The sequence below is a fragment of the Purpureocillium lilacinum genome (assembly GCF_023168085.1).
Source record: "Purpureocillium lilacinum CBS 284.36 DNA, scaffold_2, whole genome shotgun sequence".
Lineage (NCBI taxonomy): Eukaryota > Fungi > Ascomycota > Sordariomycetes > Hypocreales > Ophiocordycipitaceae > Purpureocillium > Purpureocillium lilacinum.
Window position 1 is genome coordinate 4,999,680 of NW_027072112.1, and position 21,283 is coordinate 5,020,962.

Sequence of the window (21,283 nt, forward strand, 5' to 3'; positions counted from 1 at the left end):
CCACTGCAAAGACGCAGACCGTCCCGGTGAGACGCATGTGGGTTGACAGGGGCCGATCCCTGGCAAATCTACGTTCGCACCCTCGTCAACGGGCCCGAAACGGATCGGCCAGATTGCAGGCTCTCACGGGAGCTGGACGAGATGCGCGCGCAGATGATCTGCGGCTGGCATGGGACGCGGAAGGTGACGAGGCTCTCCATGAGAGACGTTGTTTCGGGCCGCACTGATTCGTAGTCGTTCCTCGTCCTCGTCAGCGACGATCACAATAGTAGCCAAAGTGCTGTGTGACGGGACACTTGAACGGAGACGACCGAGGTGGCACTCGCTTCTGTGCGACTGCAACCGTAGAAATTTCCATGGAAGACCGGGCTTTCAACTCGATGCTTTGACCAGCTTGCGGCGGCTGCTGTCGTTGCTGGCGCTGCCGACGCTGCTGCTTGAAGATGTCCTTCCCGTGGTGGCCAAATACAAAGATCTGAGGTCCACATAGCTCTTCGCTTCGTTCGAGAAGGCCAGCGGTGCAAGGATGATCCTTGGCCACGCAAATTGGGTCAAAGAGCTTGATTGTTGGCGTGTCGTCCCCAGCCGTAAAGAGCTCGCGAGGGCCGGGAGCTGGGACATCTGGGATATCCGGCGCGTACTGGCACGCCGACGACGTCAGTGCCTTCTCGATTCGCTAGTCGCCCACTCTATGTTTTGCCTAATTGAATTGGATCATCAGCGAGTGTGCGCGTTGGCGGGCGACTGGAATGGGCCTGGCTATGCATAGATTCAGGGTCTCGCCATCCGTCGTGCCATCGCGTAGCTCCCCCCACTGGCATATCCTGGTTGGCCCCTCCAAACGGCTCGTCCTGTTCAGCAAGTTTTCGTTAGAGAGCCTCCGCAAGGCACCACCAAGCTCAGCTCTCGCGCGCGACTCCTGCAGGGTGCTGCTTTGTCGGGGGGTACTGTAATAGCGCCGAGAGCTCATGAACGGCCGCCGACCAGCCGGCACTGCGTTGCCGCCGGCTGTGAAACGACGCTAGTTGAGGCCTGGCCCTGGGGTTGGGTGGCTACCGGCTCTCTGTCCAGAAACAACATCGTTTCCGACTCCAACTCGCAACCCCCGCTGTCCATTCGTGACGCCGGCGCTGGACGACGACGTCGGTCTTGGGTCTCCGATCGCCGGCTACAGCGCGCCACGGTCACTACGTCTGCCTCCAACGAATCGACTGTCGCCCACCCCATCGACCGCCCCTCGGCCTGCGCGGAGTCGTAGCACCACGACCCAGCACCATCCCCTGGCGACGGGGAACTTGGCGCCGGCGCAGCTCCGGTTGTTTGGACGTCGCGGACGGCCGTAAGGGGACTCGCGTGACGAGGACGCAGACGGGCTCCGCATCGTCCGGGGACTATCGCTTGTTCGCGGCGTGCCTCCATCGCAATCGCTTCCGCCGTCAGCCCTCGCATCGACAGCAGCTTGCGCGAGTTGCACGGGAGACGAGGCTGCATCCATACGAGGTACGAGCACCTACCTTGCCTAGCTATGCGAAGTACGAATAGCGCGACAGAGCATTGACGCCCACTCGAGGGGACGGCGAGGCGAGGTGAGGGCGGGGGCTTGCCAAAAGGAAGCGTACCTGGACCTCATCAGCCGTCAGCCAGCCAGGCTTGCTTGCCAGGCACCCCCAAGGCCAGGGCATCCCACGCATTGGGAGCCGCTCGTGGCATCCCATGGCTGCCATGTCTGAAACAGGCTCGCAAGAGGCGTCGCGAGCCAATCAAGGGGATGTGTTCCTGCCCAAGGGCACGGCCCCACCGACGCATGGCGGCGGCTCCATGTCCCGGCGCTCGTACCATCTGGATGAGCGGCGGAGGAATGGGACTGGCAACAGAGACGCTTGGGCAATGCCGGCGCAAAGGGTATGTACTGAGCTGTACACGTCCCCCTCCCATATTGTTTTGTGTGAGCGTGGGCGCGCGCGCGTGGGCGAGCGTGGGTGTGTGTGGATGCGAGTTGGCGATAATTCGCTGGGCCCGGTGGCTCTGGTGAGGCAAGGTTTGGGTGCGCATTCAGCAAGGGGCGGGAGGCCCTCGTACCATTGCTGCTGCTGCTTGCTGCTCGCCCCCTGATTTCTGCTTGGCTTCGTGCCTGAAGCCCGGCTCCTAGTGGGAGTGCGTGGCAGAGAGTGGCAGAAAGTGGGCGAGCCGTGGGAGCAGGAAGGAGCGAGTGGTCGAGGGCTCGAGCACCTGCCCGCCAAAAGGCAGGCCAAGCGGGCACGGCAAGGCAGGCAGTTCAGGCGAGGCGAGCAAGTATAATTGCGCCCTCCCGCAAAGTTGCCCTTCATTCCTGCCCTCCGTCGCGCCGTCTTTCACCCCGTCCCTTCGCCCTCAATCTGCCAGTCAGTACCGTTACTTGTACGTGCGAGCACGTCCCGCAGGTCCTCCGTCTCGCGCACTTTGCTTGCGTGTTGTCGTTGCGTCCTGTCCCTACCTCTGCTTCCTACCTTGCCTCACCTTGCCGTGTGCTTCTTCATCGGTGCTTCACTGCCAGTGCCAGCTTTTGCTCGCCTGCACTCACTTCTTCTTCACTCACTTCTTCTATACCCGGCACTCTTGGACGTGCCATTTCGTTCCCTCGCCGTTTCTGTCCGCGTCGACGGCGCCAGCTGCAAGCGCAAGCCACTCCTTTGTTGCGCGTACGCCCAACAGTTTCGCCGCGGCCATCTAAATCACGACCAACGCCACATTTCGCCTGCATCTGCTATTGCGTGCCGCGTCTCCGCGAAAAAAGTAGCAGACGAAAATCAAGGCCCCTACCTCCCAGGTAGCTCGGCGACATCGCGGCTTGCTTGAGGGTGAGTGACTGCAACGCTACCCCGTGGAGCGTGATGCTTGCCCGCGTGCCTCATGACATGTTACCCCGACCCGCATACACCACAGCCGACCACCGCATCCCCCCATCCAAGATCTGCAAGGCAGTTGGCGAAGTCGCACCTACAGTACCTATCCTCACAGGTTCGCGTGGCTGGGACTGGCCCGATGCGCGCCGGTCAAGCCGTTTCGAACCCGTTTGCGCCATGTATCTATTGTTCTTCACATCATCTGGGTCCTATTCACCTGCACATTCACAGCCCGACTTTTCAACACTTAAATAGCCCTGCTCTCCCTCTCACTCAATCCACTCACCCCCCATCGCAACTCTCAGAACTTCACTTCCTCCCCCACGTCTTTTCTCTGCTCAGATCCATTGGGTCTGTTTGCAGTTTTGTGCAAACACCCAGCAGCCTGGTGTTGTCGCTTCACTTCTCACCTTCTTGTTCTTTCATTCGAGCCAGCCTGCTCTGGTTCCCAACCTCAAACAAGTCTTGTCGACCGCTAACATTTCGCCAACGTCAAGCTCGCGACTGGCAAACGCCAAAACCGAACAAAGCCTGCTCCGCGAAACACCTGCTTCTTCGTCATGATGGGGCTGTCGACCCTACTTACAGCCTCTGTGCTGGCCCTCCAGCTGTTCTGCCTCCCAACCGACGCCAAGTGCCAGCCCAAGACGAGTGTTCAGCAGGATGCCACCAACGCAGCTGCTTCCGACTGGTGGATGTCCGGCGTGAAGCGCCAGGGTGCCGTTGCCTTCGGCGGCCAGGGTGACTACAAGGTGTTCCGCAGCGTCAAGGACTACGGCGCCAAAGGCGATGGAAGCACCGACGATACCGCCGCCATCAACTCGGCCATCACTGATGGAAATCGCTGCGGAAAGGGCTGCGACTCCAGCACTGTCACGCCTGCCATCGTCTACTTCCCGCCCGGTACTTATGTCGTCTCCAAGCCCATTGTCGCCTACTACTACACTCAGCTCATCGGCGACTTCAATTCGGTCCCGACCCTCAAGGCTGCCGCCAACTTTGAAGGCATCGCCGTCATCGACTCCAATCCCTACGACAACACCGGTAACAATTGGTTCACCAACCAGAACAATTTCTTCCGCCAGGTTCGCAATTTCAAGATCGACCTCACTGGCCAGCCCAAGACCACGGGTACCGGCATTCACTGGCAGGTGGCACAGGCCACGTCTTTGCAGAACATCGAGTTCAACATGATCCAGGACCGCAGCGAGGACAATAAGCAGCAGGGCATTTTCATGGAGAACGGCTCTGGTGGCTTCATGACCGACCTCACCTTCAACGGTGGTGCTCTTGGAGCCTTCTTCGGCAATCAGCAGTTCACCACTCGCAACCTCAAGTTCAACAACTGCAACAAGGCTGTACAGTTGCAGTGGAACTGGGCGTGGACCTTCCACGGAATCTCCATCAAGGACTGCGGTGTCGGCATCGACATGTCCCAGAGCGACAACGGCGCGCAAAACGTGGGCTCTGTGCTCCTCCTGGACAGCACCATCGCAAACACTCCTGTCGGCATCATCACCGTCTATAACCCCGAGCAGCAGGGCACCAACGGCACCCTCATTCTCGACAATGTCGACATGACGTCCAACGTCCCCGTTGCCGTCAAGAACGGAGGTACCGGTCAGACCATCCTGAATGGCAACTCGCTCGTCGCTTCGTGGGTCCAGGGTCGCTCGTACAAGGGAACTACCGGCACCGCGGGACAGGGCACTCGCACACCGGTCACCAAGCCTGCCGCTCTGACCGACGACAGCGGCAAGATTGTCACCAAGAGCAAGCCCCAGTACGGCGATGTGCCTGCTTCCAAGTTCATCTCGGTCAAGGACAAGGGCGCCAAGGGTGATGGCAAGACTGATGACACTGCCGCTTTCCAGGCAGTCTTTGACAACATCGGCGCGGATGAGGTCGTCTACGTTCCCCACGGTGCCTACATCATCACCGACACCGTCAAGGTCCCCAAGAACGTTCGAGTGGTCGGCGAGATTTGGGCGCTCATCATGGCTGGTGGCGACAAGGCATTCAAGGACCAAGACAACCCCAAGCCTGTTTTCCAGGTCGGCCAGCCTGGCGATGTTGGCACGGTTGAGATGCAGGACCTCATGTTCGAGACGCAAGGCCCCCAGCCCGGTGCCATCCTCATGGAGTTCAACGTGGCCGGTCAGTCAAAGGGCGCCGCCGGGCTCTGGGACCTCCACTTCCGTGTGGGCGGTTCTGCCGGCACCCAGCTGCAGTCCGACAAATGCAGCAAGACCCCCGACGTGCAGACTCCGGCCAAGCCCGAGTGCATCGGCGCTTTCATGCTGCTGCACATCACAGCCTCTGCAAGCCCCTACCTCGAGAATGTCTGGGCGTGGGTCTCCGATCACGAGCTCGATCTGTCGGACCACAACCAGATCAACATCTTCAACGGCCGCGGCATTCTGATTGAGAGCACCAAGGGCGCATGGCTTTGGGGAACGTCATCTGAGCACAGCGTGCTGTCCAACTACCAGTTGAACAAGGCCCAGAACGTGTACATGGCGCTGATTCAGACGGAGACGGCCTATTTCCAGGGCAACCCCGACGCCAACGTGCCGTTCAAGGTGAACGCCAAGTACTCGGACCCCGACTTCTCCAAGTGCACGTCCAAGATTTGTGCCCGTACCTGGGGCTTGCGCATCCAGGACTCCAAGGACATTTTCGTCTACGGCGGAGGTCTTTACAGCTTCTACGACAACTACGACCAGACGTGTGTCCCGGCCAACAATTGCCAGGAGAACATGGTTGCGATTGACAACTCGAGCGTGGAGCTGTTCGGCATCACGACCAAGGCAAGCATCGCCGTCATCACGCTCAACGGCGGAGCCGCAGCCAAGGATTCCGACAATAGGAGTACCTTTGGCGCTTGCGTTGCTGTCTTTGAGGCGTCGTAGAGCGGCAGCCTCGGGCGGCCGGACAATGGGAATGGAGCTGGCGGAACCGGTACCGCCAGCAGCGTTCTGTTTGCACATAGTCCTTTCTCTACTTTTACCGCACAACTTGTGCCAGCGCCTACAAGCTCGGTGTTATTTTGTGGCTCCATGACGACTGTGTTTGCGACGACAACCAAGTTCGTCACAGTCGCACCGGTCCTCTGAACACGGTAAATACAATGTACATATTGACAGACCAAAAAATGTTTCGGTTGCAGACTTCCAATACTTGGCGAGGCGAGCTTTTTGTACTTTCACTGCAACGAGCGTGTTCAAGTAGCAAAGAACAGCTCGAGTGTTTGGTGCATGGAATTGTAGCAAGGATACAACAGAGCTGGCATCCACCATCAACTGCACATGTGCAGATGACTGTGAGAAGAGTCGAGCCCAGAAGTGAATGTCATGCCAAAAACCGTGCGTATCGCCTGGTTCGAACCCGTGGCGAGACGCAAAAAGCGAAGGTCCCCGAAAGTCTTGCGACCTGGAGGATAGCACTTTTGGCAGCCCGAAGGAAGAATTCATTGCAGCTACTTCGCTGAAAGCTACCCTTTTAGTTTTCATAATAAGGCATGGGAAGAGGGCGCTGCCTGTAGTGGCTCGTGGCTGCGCTGAGGTTCTCGAGTCTCGTTGGCCGGCCGTGATGAGTCAATCGGCCGGACCACCCTTGCGCGGACAGGGTTCGGTCCTCGGGGGCTGCCTTGTAAGCAGAGAACGACCCAGCACTGAGCAGCACACGCGAGCAGCACAGGAACAGCTCCATTGACGCGAGTAATCTCGGTTCGGGGGATGGCAGAAGATAGCAGGATTAAGGATTAAAAAAAAAAAATCACGGTCAGGCAGCGGACAGACGTTGATATCAGTAGCATGTACTTCGTACATTCTACTACACGAGGGACATGCGCCGTGGCACCAAGTATTGCATCCACTGGGAATCGAACCCCAACCACGGGCAAAAAGAAATGACAAAAGAGCGAAGGCTCTATGAGCTTGAAAGGTATGAGTAGTCTCACGCTGGGCGTGGTTCCGCTACTTCGCTGAGATGATTGCTTGCAGCTTTTGATGATAAAGGTTGGTTGGGACCATGGTGTTGGGGCTGAAGCTGTAGCCTTGAGGCCCGGGGGTGGAGTCAGGTGCGGCGGCGTCTCTCTCGACATGGCCACGCCCGTACGGCCACACACAGCGGTTGCTGAGAAGGTGCCTTGACGGAATGATGCAGCTCGAACTCATGGAGGTATTGCGTTTTAAAGACAAGAGAAAAAAACGTAGAAAGAAAGAGAAAGGTAAAAAGACAGGTGGTCCTGGGGACGGACACTGCGACGTCCCGTCGGGCATGACCACACGCAACTCCCTTCACCAGGACTCGAACCAGGAACTCTCAAAAAGAAATGGCAAAAGCGAAGGCCCTTGCGAGCAATGAGAAACCCTAATTCTTTGAATGTATTGTTCCGCTACTTCGCTGAAGTGATTGCTCGCAGTTTTGGATGATAAAGGTTGGCTCATCAGCGGAACCCATGCATGGGGCTGTGCTGTTGCCTCGGGGTGACTCAGGCGCAGCGTCGACTCGGCCATGCACGCCCGCACCCAGACGGTCACGCGCGACTGTCGCTGAGAGAATGCGCCTTCAAGCAATGATTACAGCTTGAACTTACGAGTATATGCCATCTCAAATTTAAAAGAGTAAAAAGAAAAAAGAAGAAAGACGAAGAGACGGCTGGTCTGAGAGACGGAGAGAGCAACATCTACAAACATGAAGTACATTAGATGTACTTTTGCAGTTTCCCTCACCGGGGCTCGAACCAAGGCGCTCCAAAAAGAAAGGGGACAAAAGCGAAGGCTCTTGCGAGCATTGAGAAACCTTTTTTCTTGAAAGTATTGTTCCGCTACTTCGCTGAAAGGGCTGCTCACATTTTGGATCATAAAGGTAGCTTGGGCGGCTGTGCCTTGCTGGGGGCTGCAGCTGAGGCTGTTGCGCCGGGGTGAGTGAGTCAGGTGTGGCGCGCGTCTATCCTGATTACGCCTCACACGGACGGCACGGCCGCGCACGAGACGACTGTTGCTGAGATTGAACCTCAAGCAAGGCAATGCAGTCCAAAATCACGAAGTTGTCGTTCTATTGGAAAAATAGACGAGAGGAAAAAAAAAAAAGGCAGAAAGGAGGGCAGAATCCAGAAATTTAGCTGGTCCAAGTGACACAGAGAGTGCCGACTACATCATGCATCTTGACCTTGTCCTACTTTCCCTCACCGGGACTCGAACTGGACACCTTCAAAAAGAAATGGCAAAAGCGAAGGCTCTATCGAGCATTGAAGATAGTTCCGCTTTCTTGGAGTTGTTTTCCGCTACTTCGCTGACGACTTGGAGCAATAAGTCGGGCTATAAGCCCGTGTGTGGGAGCACAGCACGACCCCATGCCTCAGCCCCGAAAGACTGCCTGGGCTGTGTCTGTGTGCATCAGGCCGGCTGTTGCCTGAAATGCGTGCGACCACACCAGACACCACCCGGCTGGCTGGAGGAACACAGCATTGTGGTGGTGGTGGTGGGTGCCGTGCCCGGTGGGTAAGGCACCCTGGCTGGCACCCTGGCTTTGGCTTTGCCATGTCCATGCGTGCCTGGGGGGCCCTGCTGGGAGTTCATTTCCTAGCAAGAGGCAAAAGCAAAAGGAAAAAAAAAAAGGCGAGAACATGAGAGAAGGAGATAAAAGAGACAGCGAGAGAGAGAGAGAGAGAGAGAGAGAGAGAGAGAGAGAGAGAGAGAGAGAGAGAGAGAGAGAGAGAGAGAGGGTGACAGGGTGAGAGAATGTGGGAAAAAAGTAATTTCGGGATCCAAGCACGCAAAAAGCAGCGTTGCTTTCATGCAAAGCCATGCTGGCAGGATCCGTGGATGTGTCAGGAGCCTTCGCGCGAAGGGGACAGGACGGACCCTCTCTTGGAGACGGGAGCACTCCTGCTTCTCTGTTCGCGTCTCAGACTGCTGCTGAATGACGACCAAGACTGCCGTGGTGGATGGAGGCCCACTCGCAAACCGCCTGTGACCCTCGCGTCGCCGTAGGTTGGCATTATGGCACTGGAAGCAAGCCGGGCAGTTTTGGGCTGTTGCCGTCGGGTGCCATGCAATGCATGCAGCGGGACGCCCCGCCAAAAACGGATACCACCCCTGGGTGCCGTCCGGGCAACAGCACAGTGCCTAGCCGCCAGTCCAGGGGCGGTCGCCCGTTCCGTCGCTGAACTCTGGATTGGGTTTCCCGCCCGGGAAGGACGCTGAGGAGTACCTACACTGCCCGTACAGTAGTACCAGGTACTAACTTACGTGCTGCGTGACAGGTGCCGCACAGACGCCCGGGGGAGCCTGAGTTTCGGCACCTGCAGATCTCCCTTCCGGCGGGAGCCCACCTGCTGCTGCCGACTGGGCCCATCATTGTCGCCCATCCCCACCACCTGGCCACCATGCCATGCCATCCATGGATGCCATGCCATGCCACCCCCGCCATTCGGGCGGTGAGCAACCCAGCGCGTCGCCTTGGCTGCCAATTTGTCGGTGGCACCCGACCTGAAGCACGGCCAGGCACACCCCCAGGGCATTCTGCCAGCCCTGTCGGAAGTGGCTCCACCAGACGGGACCCTTCCCAGCTCCAACATTTTGGTTCTTTGCTTGACGTCCCTCACGCACGGCCCCAGCTGTGCTGCTTTTCAATCCTTTTGTCGTCCTTGTCGTCGTCGCCGTCGCTTGTTTGTCTGCGTGTGCCTCTCTTTCTTCCTCATTGCCCTTCGTCCTCATCCGCATCATGGACGAAGCTACCAAGGCGCAGCATGCGGTCAATTCCGCCCCCGTCAGCGACCTAGCCAGCTGCTATCAGAAATGGGCCGAGCAGGACATGGAAAGGAACCGCTTCGTGCAGGTGCGTCGTCGACCACTGCCGCGTGCGCACGCGCACACGCACACGGCACACTCGCCGCGCCCAACACCAGCACTGACCGCGTACAGATGCTGCTGCAGAGAGTCCACAGCAACGACGATGAGATTCGCCGCCTGAGGCTGGATCTCGACGCCCAGAGCTCGTCCCGCATCATGTACCAGCAACAGGCGGCCGATTACATGGCTCGCAACGAAGAGTACAAACGTCTTATCGTGCGTGTGACCTGCTCTCTCTGATCTTCCGTTGACTTCGTGTGTGCTCACCACGTTTTTACCAATCAGAATAACGACGCCTACGTTGCCGTTCTCGTCGATGGCGACGGCGCCAAGTTCCGCGATAACCTGCTGAGGGACCCCGTCCACGGCGCCGTTGAGGCGGCCCAATTGCTCAAGCAGCAAATCGTCGACCACCTCCGCAAAGATACCCCCCTCGGCGACGATGTGCCCATTTTCGTACGCATCTTCGCCAACGTCAAAGGCCTCGCAAAGGCCCTGCGCATATCGGGCGTCATCAATCAAGACGAGGATATGCATATGTTTGCTGAGAACCTCACCAATAGCCGCGCCGAGTTCGACTTTGTCAATGTTGGTCACGGCAAGGAAAATGCTGATTCCAAGTTGAGGCGTACGTCCCCCGCACCCACCTCTGCCGTGTAACCCCTGCGCCCGCGGAAACCTGACGTGCTGACCCGACGACCCTTCGCAGGCATGCTTAACTACTACCACAAGGATATCCGCTGCAAGAAGATCTTCTTCATTGCTTGCCACGACGGGGGCTATACACACGCCCTGCGCCCGTATATCGGAGACAGGGAGAACCGCATCGTCCTCGTGGAGACAACACCCGCGGAACATAATATTAGGAACCTTGGCCTACCAATTACTCGTTTCGACAACGTCTTTCGCGACACACCACTAAATAATGAGACCAAATTTAGTATGCCGCCGCCGCAACCGCAGGCGCAGCAGCCGGCGCCGCCTCAGAGCAAAGTCACCAGCCCGCCCGCTCCTGTCTTTGCTGCGGTTCCGCCCAATGCCCTGACGCCGAGCACGACGCCGACACCGCCGCCGTCAGTGACGCACCGGCCAGAGGCAACCATCGTTAGCTCAGGGAACGGAGGCGTCTCCATTAAGCACAAAGGAAGCTATGCTTCGGCCGGTGGCGCCAATGGACACCAAAACCTTGCCGTGCGAAGCACCAAGGCCCGCCCGCCCAAGACTATCGAATTCAACGCGGACAATGTCCGCCTCGACCCTCCTGTCAAGATGCCAAATGGAGGGCCGGCCCAAGACTCGTACAGAAAGAAGCTCCAATCGGCAAGTATGGGCGCTTTCTGTAACAGCCACTACCTGATGGGATACTGCGGCTCCACTAACTGCGGCCGAGAGCACGAGATGAGGCTCACGGCCGAGGAGCTGAGCGTCCACCGCTACAAGGCGCGCACCAGCCCATGCCACCATGGGCCCAAGTGCATGAACTTTGACTGCGTCCTCAGCCATCACTGCCCGCAGGACCCGTACTGCACTCGGGGAAGGGAATGCCGCTTCTCCAAGCATGCCAAGTACGGGAACCTGCACCTGTCCAAGGAGGAGCTGAAGCCAGTGTAAGTGCCGCGACGAAGCAAATGCGGGGATGCGATGCTGACTCTGCCGCAGGAAGCGATGGACCGAAGGCTCGGACTTTCCGGAACTACTCTAAGCAACATGAATGCGCGATACATGAAGCATACTTAGAACGCGCGCGATTTTGGAGGTGCACGGCGGGGGGAGGATCGAGGCTCGCATGTCTTTGAGATTAGCTCGGACATGCCTGGACGGACGGACAACGGGGACGAGTTACGTAGACTGCCATATAACCCCTGGAGCTAGATATAAAGTATCTGAGGTAATGAACACGTTTCACGTATGCTAGCCATTTGACTCCGTGGATGCGTATGCGACTAAGAATGCGTGCCTCTTTGTCCCGACCGCCTCGCTGGCTGCGTCGGCTCGGCTTTGTAGCTTGCTGTGCCCAACGGGCTGCCTGCCAGAAATCTAGCCAGGCCATGGACGAAATGTATGATGAAAGTCGACTGTGTCCAGAGAAGGTTCCAGATGGAGAGGGTGTGCTGCCCGGATGCCGCCAGGGACAGCCAACACTGCCTTTGTGCCGAGGTGCTGTGGCGGTGGCGTCGAGCTCTTTGTCCGGTGCCCACATTTTCAGAGCTACGTCACTGCCAGCAAGCTTGAAATGCGACGATGGTCCCACTGGGCTCTCCCGCCTGCGTTCCCTTTTTCATTGCAAGCTTGCAGCTCAATTCGACGCGCGACGTGTCCCTCGTCTCAACTCATGTCATAGCCTCGTCTATTCTCTCTGTCTTCTCCAATGGTCACCACACGCCGCAGCGCAGCCGCCGCCGACATGGGAGACGGCCTGCCCAGAAAGCCGTCGGCGGCTCCGTACTCGCAACCCTCGAGCGCGACCGCGACCAGAACGACAACGACGACGATGACACCGGCGCCGCGCACGCCGGCCTGGCTGCCCACTCCACTCGAGCGCGTCGCCCTCGCGGTCTTCCCGCTGATACTGGTGTTCGGCACCGTCTTCTCCGTGCTGTCGCCCGAGACGCGCGCCGCGGCGTACGACCCCGTGGCGCAGGCACACGCGCAGGACCCGGGCGCGGCGCCGAGCTACTTTGCGCGCAAGTCCAACATCTTCAACGTGGTATTTGTGAAGCGCGGCTGGGGGTGGACGACGTTCGCCTTTGTCTTCTTCCTGCTGACGCACCCGAGCGGCGGGCCGACGGCGCTGGAGCTGACGGTGCGGCGGCTGCGCGCGGGCGTCCGCTGGGCGCTCGTCACGGGGTGGTGGTTCCTCGTCACGCAGTGGTGCTTTGGCGCGCCGCTCATCGACCGCGGGTTCCGCTGGACGGGCGGGCAGTGCGAGCTGGTGGAGCGCGAGGTCGAGGCCGGGACGGCGCGGGCGGGCGAGGTGATCACGGCGGTGGCGTGCAAGTCCGCGGGCGGGCGGTGGCACGGCGGGCACGACATCTCGGGCCACGTCTTCCTGCTGGTGCTGGGGACGGTGTTCCTGATGCAGGAGGTGGGCTGGGCGGCGCTGCGGTGGAGCGGCAGGGCGCGCGAGGAGCGGTGCGTGGTGATGCGCGACGGGGCGCTCAAGAGCGCGGGCGTCGAGGCCGAGGAGGCGCCTGGGAAAGGCGAGGGCAGCATGCAGCTCGGCGCGGGAGGAAAGACGGCCGCGGCGGTGGCGGGCCTGAACCTCTGGATGCTGCTGATGACGGCTATTTACTTTCACACGTGGTTTGAGAAGGTGAGTCTGTCTGTCTGTGTGTTTGAATCACCGCCGCGTGCGGGGAGCGATGCTGACGTTATTGACTCGCAGTTGACGGGGCTGGTGACGGCGCTCATCGGAGCGTACGCCGTGTACTACGTCCCGAGATTTGTGCCGGCGGTGCGATCGATCGTAGGCATGCCAGGAATCTGAGTAAAAGAAGGTAGATGGTGGAAGATGGCCTGGATGAGGGCGTCTTGTAGATGTTGGCAGGGCGGGAGATGGCTGACTGGCTGGCTGGCGTTGGATGAGACAACTGCGATTTCACCTAGGGCTCAGTAGAGATAATAGCATAATCTATTCCTATCCAAGGGTTACAATGTCTTCATTCTTTCATGGGCGAGTTGAGGGGTGCGAATCCTACGTCCCGTGGCTACTGTCTGTGTTGGTGGGGTTGCGCCATGACGTACAGGCGCCGCCGACTCAATTCAGGAACACAGCACGACCCCACGCCGCCTCTTAACTCCTCTCACACGAGAGATCTCGGCGTCTCATCCACCGTCGATTCCACACTGTGCACGCCGCCCCTGCCGTCCACCACCACCGAAACCTTGGCACGTCGCCAACCACCGGCACCATGTCGCGCGGCATCAGGGCGCCGGCAAACCTGCCCGAGCTCGTCAAGACGGCCTTTGCCCGCGCCCGCGGAGATGGCGACCTGCACTACTTCCCCACGCAGGTCACCATCCTGCCCGTCGGCAACGTTCCCGTGCGTCCATCCCTCACCCACATACCTCATGATACCTCAGCTTGCGAGTCACGTCAGAGCCAGACACCCATCGACTAACATAACGGCAACGCAGTTCCAACTGCGCTTCTCGCCCGCCCTCGCCAACAAGCCCAAAGCCCCGTCCCCTCCCGCGGGCTCGTCCCCGTCACGACGCCAGCAGGCGGCGCCGCCAGACCCCTTCGCCGACCCCCCGCGCGCGCTCTTCGTCGCGGACCTCGGCCCCGCGCACTACCTCGTGCTCAACAAATTCGCCATCGTGCCGGAGCACTTCATCCTCGCGACGCGCGCCTTTGAGCACCAGACGGACGTGCTCGCCGCGGCGGACCTCGAGGCCGCGCTGGCGTGTATCCGCGCGTACGACGACGACAGCGCCGACGCGGGGGAGCTGTTTGTCTTCTTCAACTGCGGCGAGCATTCGGGCGCCAGTCAGCCGCATAGGCATCTGCAGCTGCTGCCTGTGCGGCGCATGAGGGACGGGCTGGTCGAGGGCCAGGAGAAGGAGGAGGCGGAGGGGGTGCACCGTGGCGGAGAGGGGAGGAGCACGTGGGATGTGTTGGCTGACGGCGCGGACCTGGCGGGCGTGCCGTTTGCGACGTTTGCAGAGGATATTCACCTGGGCATGTCTCCCGGGGACTTGTTTGCCGCGTACCTGCGCCTCTACCGGCGGGCGTGTCACGCGGTAGCGGCTTATAACGGTGACGGGCAGCCCACGGGCGAGGGAGACGAGAGCCAGGCAGTACCACCTGCGACGGGCCCGACGAGGATCAGCTACAACATGGCCATGACAAGGCGCAGGCTCGTCGTGTGCCCGCGGCTCGCGGAGGGCGACGTCGTAAGGAGCGGGAGCGGGAGCGAGGAGAGACCCGTGGGCAGGCTGGCCCTCAACGGGACGGTGCTGGCGGGCACGGCGCTGGTCAAGACGCAGGCGGAGTGGGACGCGCTGAGGGAGGATCCGGGACAGCTGGCGGGCGTGCTGGCGAGGATTGGGCTCCCGCGACGGATGGGCGACGTGGACGGGGCGATGCTGTGAGGGGCCACAATGAAGATCAACGTACATAATACATTCAAACTTATCACGCATCACAATAGAGGCACCCCATCTCGCGTGGACGGAACCATGCTGTGAAGGGCCACAAAGACGATCAACGTACATTCTACCACGCATCTTCACAATAGAGGCACCTCATCTCGCGAGAGTACAGCGTTGTCCACGGCGATTCTACGGCAGTGGCCATTTCCATCTACAGACACGGGTTGTCATCAACTACGAACGGATGACAACCAGTGTCCGTCTAATATACACAAACTACCTCTTCCGGTGGGTAGCTAGCTGACCGTTCGTTCCTTCCCACGGGCACCACCGTCATTATTATTATCCCGTGTTTGCTTTGCTCCCTAAGAGCTGCCGTCTCTCTCTCTCTCTCTCTCTCTCTCTGCGCATCTCTCCGTCTCTCGTCTCCCATTACCCCCCCATTTCGCAGCGGTGTGCATCTGGACATGAACTCAGTGCTGTTCCAGTCACTGGTCCTCGTCGTCTTCGTCGTCGTCGACGGCGGCGCCGCCTGCTGGTGCTCCTCCAGTGAGCTCGTTCCACTTGCGGCTGCAGGTCGTGATGCCAAAGTCGTAGGTTCCGCCGCTGCTCGAGATGTACTGGCTGACGGCGCGCCAGCTGATCTTGCCGTTGGGGAACTTGCAGCGGGGCGAGTCGACGGCCCGGCGGAGCAGCTTGACCTGCGAGCCCAAAGCGTCAGTCAGCCGGTACTTTTCTTTTCTTAAAGTGAATCCTCCTGATTCTTGGCCGGCAATGGTGCCGTGGCCTTTTGTTACCAGTGACAAGGGAAATCTGTCCCGGGGAGGGGAGGAGGTTGATCACTTCCCGACTGATCTGGGGGTTGAAAACTCACGTCAACTTCGTGCCAAACGGGCTTGCGCACGCGCTGGGATGGCTGCTTGACCAGGCGGCGGTGATGGCCGCGGAGTGTCTCCTGGGCGCCGCAGAAAACGTGGCGGAGCTTGTGCTGGATCATCTTGAAGGGCACCTTGACGCGGAGAGAGTCGTCGCGGTCCGCAAGGAGAGTGCGCTCGAAGAACTCGAGGCTCTCTGCGTCCATCTGGTTGACGTACTGGTACGGTGCGCCGGGAGGCTTCACTCCGGACGACCAGATGTTGGTGATCGCGTCAAGCGACGAAGCAAATTGCTGCGGCTGGTTCTGGTTCTGCTGCTGCGGCTGCTGCTGCTGAGTGTAGTGGAACCGGAACGAGGTCCTGCGGCGCCGGGGGGTAGTCGTCGTGGTCGTTCCCGATGGCAGGGATACATTGCTGCCGGCGGCTTCGATGCCGATGCCACTGTAAGAAGCTCCGTGGTCTTGCTCAGTCGTGCCCTGCAGCATAGCTGGGGCAATGCTCGGGAGGCGAGTCCGCGAGGAGCGGCGAAGGGCCAGGGTGTTGCGTCTGGCAGCCCTTCTGGCTCTGGCTGTGGCCATCACCGATCCATGGTTGTAGTTGGAACCCGAGGAAGACACCGAAGCTGTTGCGACAGGCGAAGAGGCCGCATCTGAGCCGTCAGACGCGTAGTCGACAGGCGAGCCGTCCGAATAATGCAGCTCGTGAGGTGACAGGGACGGAGTTCCAAGCCGGGACGACATGGGAGGAGCGCCGCTGACTGGGACGGGCATGAGCTCTAGCGCCGCGGACTGCGAAAAGGCGGTCTCTGGGAGAAAGTGGGCGGCAACGGCACTCGAAAGCCAACTCTTAGTGTGGCCGTCGAAGATGGACAGGTGCTGGTCCTGGCGTTGCTGATCATGGTATCCATCTGAGGAAACCATCGTCGCCTGAGCGTCGAAAGATTCATGGGGCGGATAGAACGAGTGACCAGAAATACTCACGGCGTGGGATTCCGAAGGCGGAGTCGAAAGACCGCTCTGGTGCATCATGGACGTGTTTGCTGCCGACACTGGGAACTGGTAGGCGTAGAGTCCTTGGGCCGTCTGGCTGTTGTTGGCGGCGGCGCCCACGAAGTTTCCTTGGAATTCTCCCATGGGCGGTAGGTGCAGTCTTGCCCACGAGGCGTCCAGGGCAAGATCGGCCTGCAGGCCAGGCGACTGGGGCATCATGGGCTGCGCAACATGAGGGAGCGAGGTCATCGCGGCCGCGGCCGAGATTCCAACCCACGACTCGCCGCTCACGGCGGAGAGGCCAGTACCATCACCATCGTCTTGGATGGGAAGCTGAGGCGACTCTACGCCAGACTGGATGTTGAAGAAGGTCGTTTCGTCCTGTAGGGAAAAAGCTCAGTCAGTATTGAGTTGATCTCTGGACTGATGCTGACCGTCGGGTTCTTGGGATGATTCTGCGCGAAGGATGCTTCACAATCCGATCTCCTTGAGGCGCGCCGGAGAACCACGAACCTCGTAGTCCGAAATGGACTCAAACCACGACGATTCCATCGTCTCCTCCTTCATCTCCTCCTTCATGGCGATGAGATACTGCACCGAGACGTGCCGCCAAGATCTTGGGGGAGGAAAATCGACCGTTTCAAAACGAAACGCCTTCTGACGACCAAGACGAGGTTGGCCGGAAATCGAGAGAGAAAACGCACAAGGCCAAACTGAGAAAATAGAGAAAATGGGGAAAAAAGGAGAAGGAAATAGAGAACACAAAAGACCTCCTGCAAAAGCACACGAAAATGCGTGAAGAAGGAGGCGAGAAAGAAAATGGTTTCTGGGACTGGGTGGGAAAAACTCACTTGGAAGAAGAAGTCGTTGGGGTAGAAAAGGTGAAGCGCCCAGAGCGGCAGCAGTGGCAGAGGTAAAGGCATGGACTGGGGCGGTGTAGGCACGCTGCAGTGCGCAGGCGGATGTGGCCCAGGGGGGAACGTCTGGCAGCCCGTCCCGTGCGAGAGCATGGTGGCGGCCGTCTACAGCTGCGCCGGGCGACCACCCGCCACGGTGAAGGCTCGGGGCAAAGGGGGGGTCCCACGGGGGCTGGGGAGAGCGCCAGAGGGGCCGGGGCTACACCGAGCTCTGGACCGCAAGATGGAAGACCTGGAGGCGACCTCGTCTCAGGGGCGTGGGGGAGCCTGCTCAAGACTGAACAGGCGAGCGCCTCACCGCTATCGTTGAGTGGTTCTAGGCGTGGCGGACTTGCAAGTTACAGTTGCGTCAGTCGCTGGCGGATGGGGCCGCCGGAACATGAAATGGGGGCGAGGCGGGCGTTCTGCGCAGCCTGGACCGTTGACGCGGTGATGCAAGTTCCCGGTGTGCCTGTTCACAGCCTGGGGCGGTGGGGAGGAGGCTCGAGTGAATGGGATGTTCACTGGGAGGCTGAGCTCCGTTCTGGAGAACAGGCGTGCGGCGGTTGCCCGGAGAAAGCAGAGTGACTGCAAAGAATCATGCAGGTCAGAAGCAGGATCCCGAGGGAGTGGACCTGATCGTTCCCAGTGATTCGGTTGCGCCAGCTCAATTCGAATGGGGGCCGTATGCTGAGGCCTGGCTGTCCTGAAGCCAGCTGAACTATGAACTCTGGTTTCTGTCGTCGGGTGTTCAGATTTGAGTGTTGAACGGCCGCAGCTGGTGCACAGCTGATGGGGGGTCTCGAGCAGCGACACTCCCTAATTTCGTAGGAGAAACGCCATTCATTTGCCGTCATACTCAACAGAAAGCTTCAGAAAAGCTGAGATATGCTGGTGAACTGGTTTTGGTGTCTTTTTGAGAAGAAAAATATCAAAAGGGGGACTGCTGAGCAGCGACGCCCATGATCGATGGTGGCACAGCGCAGAGACCACAGCGTGCATATTCCTTCGACTTTTGATTTCAAATACACGACCAACAAAGACACTTTCAGCTACGAGCAGGAATCCAAAAAAAGAGGCTTGACGTGGGCTTGGGGGCTTCCAGATCATCTCGCGTTCCCCGGCGATGCGGGTGCTGGTGCAGCAGCAGCCAGGAGCAGGTGCCGCGCAGGCGTTCCGGTACCATGCAACAGGGTCCCAGATCCGTGGGAAGAGGCTCAGATCGAGCAACATGACAGTCTCCAGCGCCCTCTCCATGCCGTTACCGTCCGGAAGGATCGTCCTGCAGGGACCAGGCCTCCTCCCCGGTGTGGGAGCCAAGCCAGCCATGGCGGGGGCCGCGGCGGCGGCACCGTGGAGAGATTGGATTTCCCAGGCGAGAGACCAGACTGATGGAGAGAACAAGAGGGTCCTGGCTGTGGAAACTGGAACCTTGACTCGCCATTTTTTGAGGTTTGGCCGGTGGGGGACCCCCCCGTGCAAGCCACGTTGCGACCCAACATCAAGGAGTGAGGACCTCGCTACCTGTTACCGGTGCGGGCATGACCCATGCAGCCTTGATGACCTGCGTTAGCTCCCGGCGCCATGGCGCCTCACCCACGTTGACGTCTTCCCTCCCGCTCAGATTGATATTGATCCCGCGCCCCACGGCAGGTTTCCAAATCGAACACACCGCTGAAGATTTTTGTCTCTGCCTGCTCCATGTCCAAGGGCTAGAAGACGTAATTCTTCCCGATGGATTAGCGCAGAAGCAAATGTCCGAATGCAAGGGCCGATCTATGATTCTGCTGGATCTGGACTGGACCCTAGGGAAGACGAGATTTGGATCAGTCACATATCGCGCGCATGTGTACCGATTCTGCAGGAACCATCTCTGGCTCGATGCACGCACGATGAGGGGGGGGATTGCCATACGTGCCTTGTTCCGGGTCAGCAGCCCCTTTCTCCGCGGCCAGGCATGGACTATCTGAATCAGGCATAGGCTTGGTATATGCGAAATGAATACTGCACTTGACATCGGACGAAAGTCTGCGCAGAGCCCTATGCATGATTTAGACGAGGCACACAACCACGAAAGCACCCGCGGAACACCCCCCCTCTCTCGTGCAGCTTTGGCCTTGGCGTCACTGAAATTTGACTGTTCACTCGATCAATGACGGTCTTGCTGAGCTGGCACAGTATTCGTGTCGGACTGACCTCTACAGTTCATGTCCCCAAGCGGAGAGAGAAGCACAGCATAACGCACGATCCAAAGAAGGATTCATGTCACATATGCACTGGGACAATCATCAGGCACTCTCCCCGGCTGAATTACCCGACTGAATGCGTCGTGTGCATGCGTCCCACTGACGCCTGGAGGCTTGAATAGACGCAGCCTGACACCTGCAGTCCATCATATCCGGAAACGCAACGTAATGGCAAAGGAAGTTGGAGGAAATCAACATGTCTCGCGTGTCGTGTGCGTCCACCCCCCCTCTTTCTCTCTTTTCTTTGCCCCCTGCCCCCTCCTCCTGGGCGGCGCCGTTGTTTGACGACGGGGGTGCATCCGAGACAACGCCATTGTCTCCCTCTGCCACAGCCGCCGCCGGCCCGCACACGCGCGCGCGGACCCCTCAGACAGTACCTGAGATACGCATGTAGGCATCTGATCTCTATGGCGGCGCGGTTTGCAGACGGGCGTCACGGCCCAACGACCAAAGAAGACAGCCCGACTGATCTTCAAGGGGCCGCCGGCTGGACCTCCGACCGTTTCGTGTTACCTTTGCACAACGTCCTTGCACAGCAGCGGGCACGTACATGCACACCGTTAGCTGCTACCTTAGTTCTTGACCCTTCAACACCTCTCATCTAGTGCCCTGTAAAAACTGGAGTGCAGCTTTAAGTGCTGATCAGGAGTAACCCGGAGTGAACCGACGGAGTTAATGCATCCCAGGCTGTTGTCTCCTCAGCTTCCCGATCGCCTGGGTCCAGCGGACCGTCGCCGCTGCTGCCTCCTCCCCACTCCAACGTGCATGAACGTCCGATAAACGAGAGCAAACAACGTTTCCGCATCGAGACCATCTCGCATGCCCCGCGTGGGCCGTCTGCGGAGCCCGCGAATGCCTGTTTGACATCCGTTGGGGCCTTGTCTGCCGACTCGCCGCCATGGATCCCAGAACTTGCGATCCACAAAGGGGTGGGGGGACTTATGCCAGCCACCTCAGGAGCCCAGCTGAGAAGAAGCAAACGCCAGCCGGTGTGAGGCCGCGGATATGATAGCGTCCTCTGTGTTGTTGTTGTCTCGGCGTTGGTCTGCGAGGTGGTGATTTGTCCCCCCTGCTGGTGGGCTACGGAAACCTGCGTGATCGGGCTGCAATGGATGTGACCCCACGCCGATTTGGAAGGATCTGTCTTGGAGGTCAGATGCGCCACGGGGATGCAGGTTGGGTATGATGCTTCTAGAAAGGCCACCATCACGCAGGTTCGAAGTGGCGCAGATGCAGAGAACCCCACTTCGTCACACAGAAAATGGAACAGACATGGAGGACGGAGGTAAAGGGCAATGCGGAGCCGATAGTTGTGTACTGTCCGACTCCTTGTATGTGCCGCTCGCGGAGCCGCATGGGTCTGAGGTGGATGACATGGAAACGGGCCGCATTCGCTGTACGCAAACGAATGTGTGGCAAAATGCAAATACTCGGGAATGCA

General features: G+C 59.2%; 5 protein-coding genes across 5 annotated transcripts; 4 read left to right on the top strand and 1 right to left on the bottom strand.

The window, feature by feature from the left end:
• Positions 1–3,442: 3,442 nt before the first annotated feature.
• Positions 3,443–5,794, top strand: PLICBS_003275 (uncharacterized protein; the record flags this gene model as incomplete). The annotated part of the gene is made up of 1 exon (XM_018323014.2): positions 3,443–5,794. The coding sequence occupies one exon, from the start codon at positions 3,443–3,445 to the stop codon at positions 5,792–5,794; it is 2,352 nt and encodes a 783-aa protein (XP_018178244.1).
• Positions 5,795–9,614: 3,820 nt separating this feature from the next.
• Positions 9,615–11,444, top strand: PLICBS_003276 (uncharacterized protein; the record flags this gene model as incomplete). Its single annotated transcript, XM_018323015.2, has 5 exons — positions 9,615–9,728; positions 9,815–9,958; positions 10,028–10,370; positions 10,452–11,349; positions 11,402–11,444. 5 exons carry the CDS (start codon positions 9,615–9,617, stop codon positions 11,442–11,444), a joined length of 1,542 nt encoding a protein of 513 aa, XP_018178245.2.
• Positions 11,445–12,146: 702 nt separating this feature from the next.
• On the top strand, positions 12,147–13,229 carry PLICBS_003277 (uncharacterized protein; the record flags this gene model as incomplete). Its single annotated transcript, XM_018323016.2, has 2 exons — positions 12,147–13,055; positions 13,128–13,229. The coding sequence occupies 2 exons, from the start codon at positions 12,147–12,149 to the stop codon at positions 13,227–13,229; spliced, it is 1,011 nt and encodes a 336-aa protein (XP_018178246.2).
• A 424-nt stretch (positions 13,230–13,653) lies between these two features.
• Positions 13,654–14,836, top strand: PLICBS_003278 (uncharacterized protein; the record flags this gene model as incomplete). The annotated part of the gene is made up of 2 exons (XM_018323017.2): positions 13,654–13,785; positions 13,880–14,836. 2 exons carry the CDS (start codon positions 13,654–13,656, stop codon positions 14,834–14,836), a joined length of 1,089 nt encoding a protein of 362 aa, XP_018178247.2.
• A 488-nt stretch (positions 14,837–15,324) lies between these two features.
• On the bottom strand, positions 15,325–17,279 carry PLICBS_003279 (uncharacterized protein; the record flags this gene model as incomplete). Its single annotated transcript, XM_018323018.2, has 3 exons — positions 15,325–15,537; positions 15,711–17,081; positions 17,214–17,279. The coding sequence occupies 3 exons, from the start codon at positions 17,277–17,279 to the stop codon at positions 15,325–15,327; spliced, it is 1,650 nt and encodes a 549-aa protein (XP_018178248.2).
• Between the last annotated feature and the right edge of the window lie 4,004 nt (positions 17,280–21,283).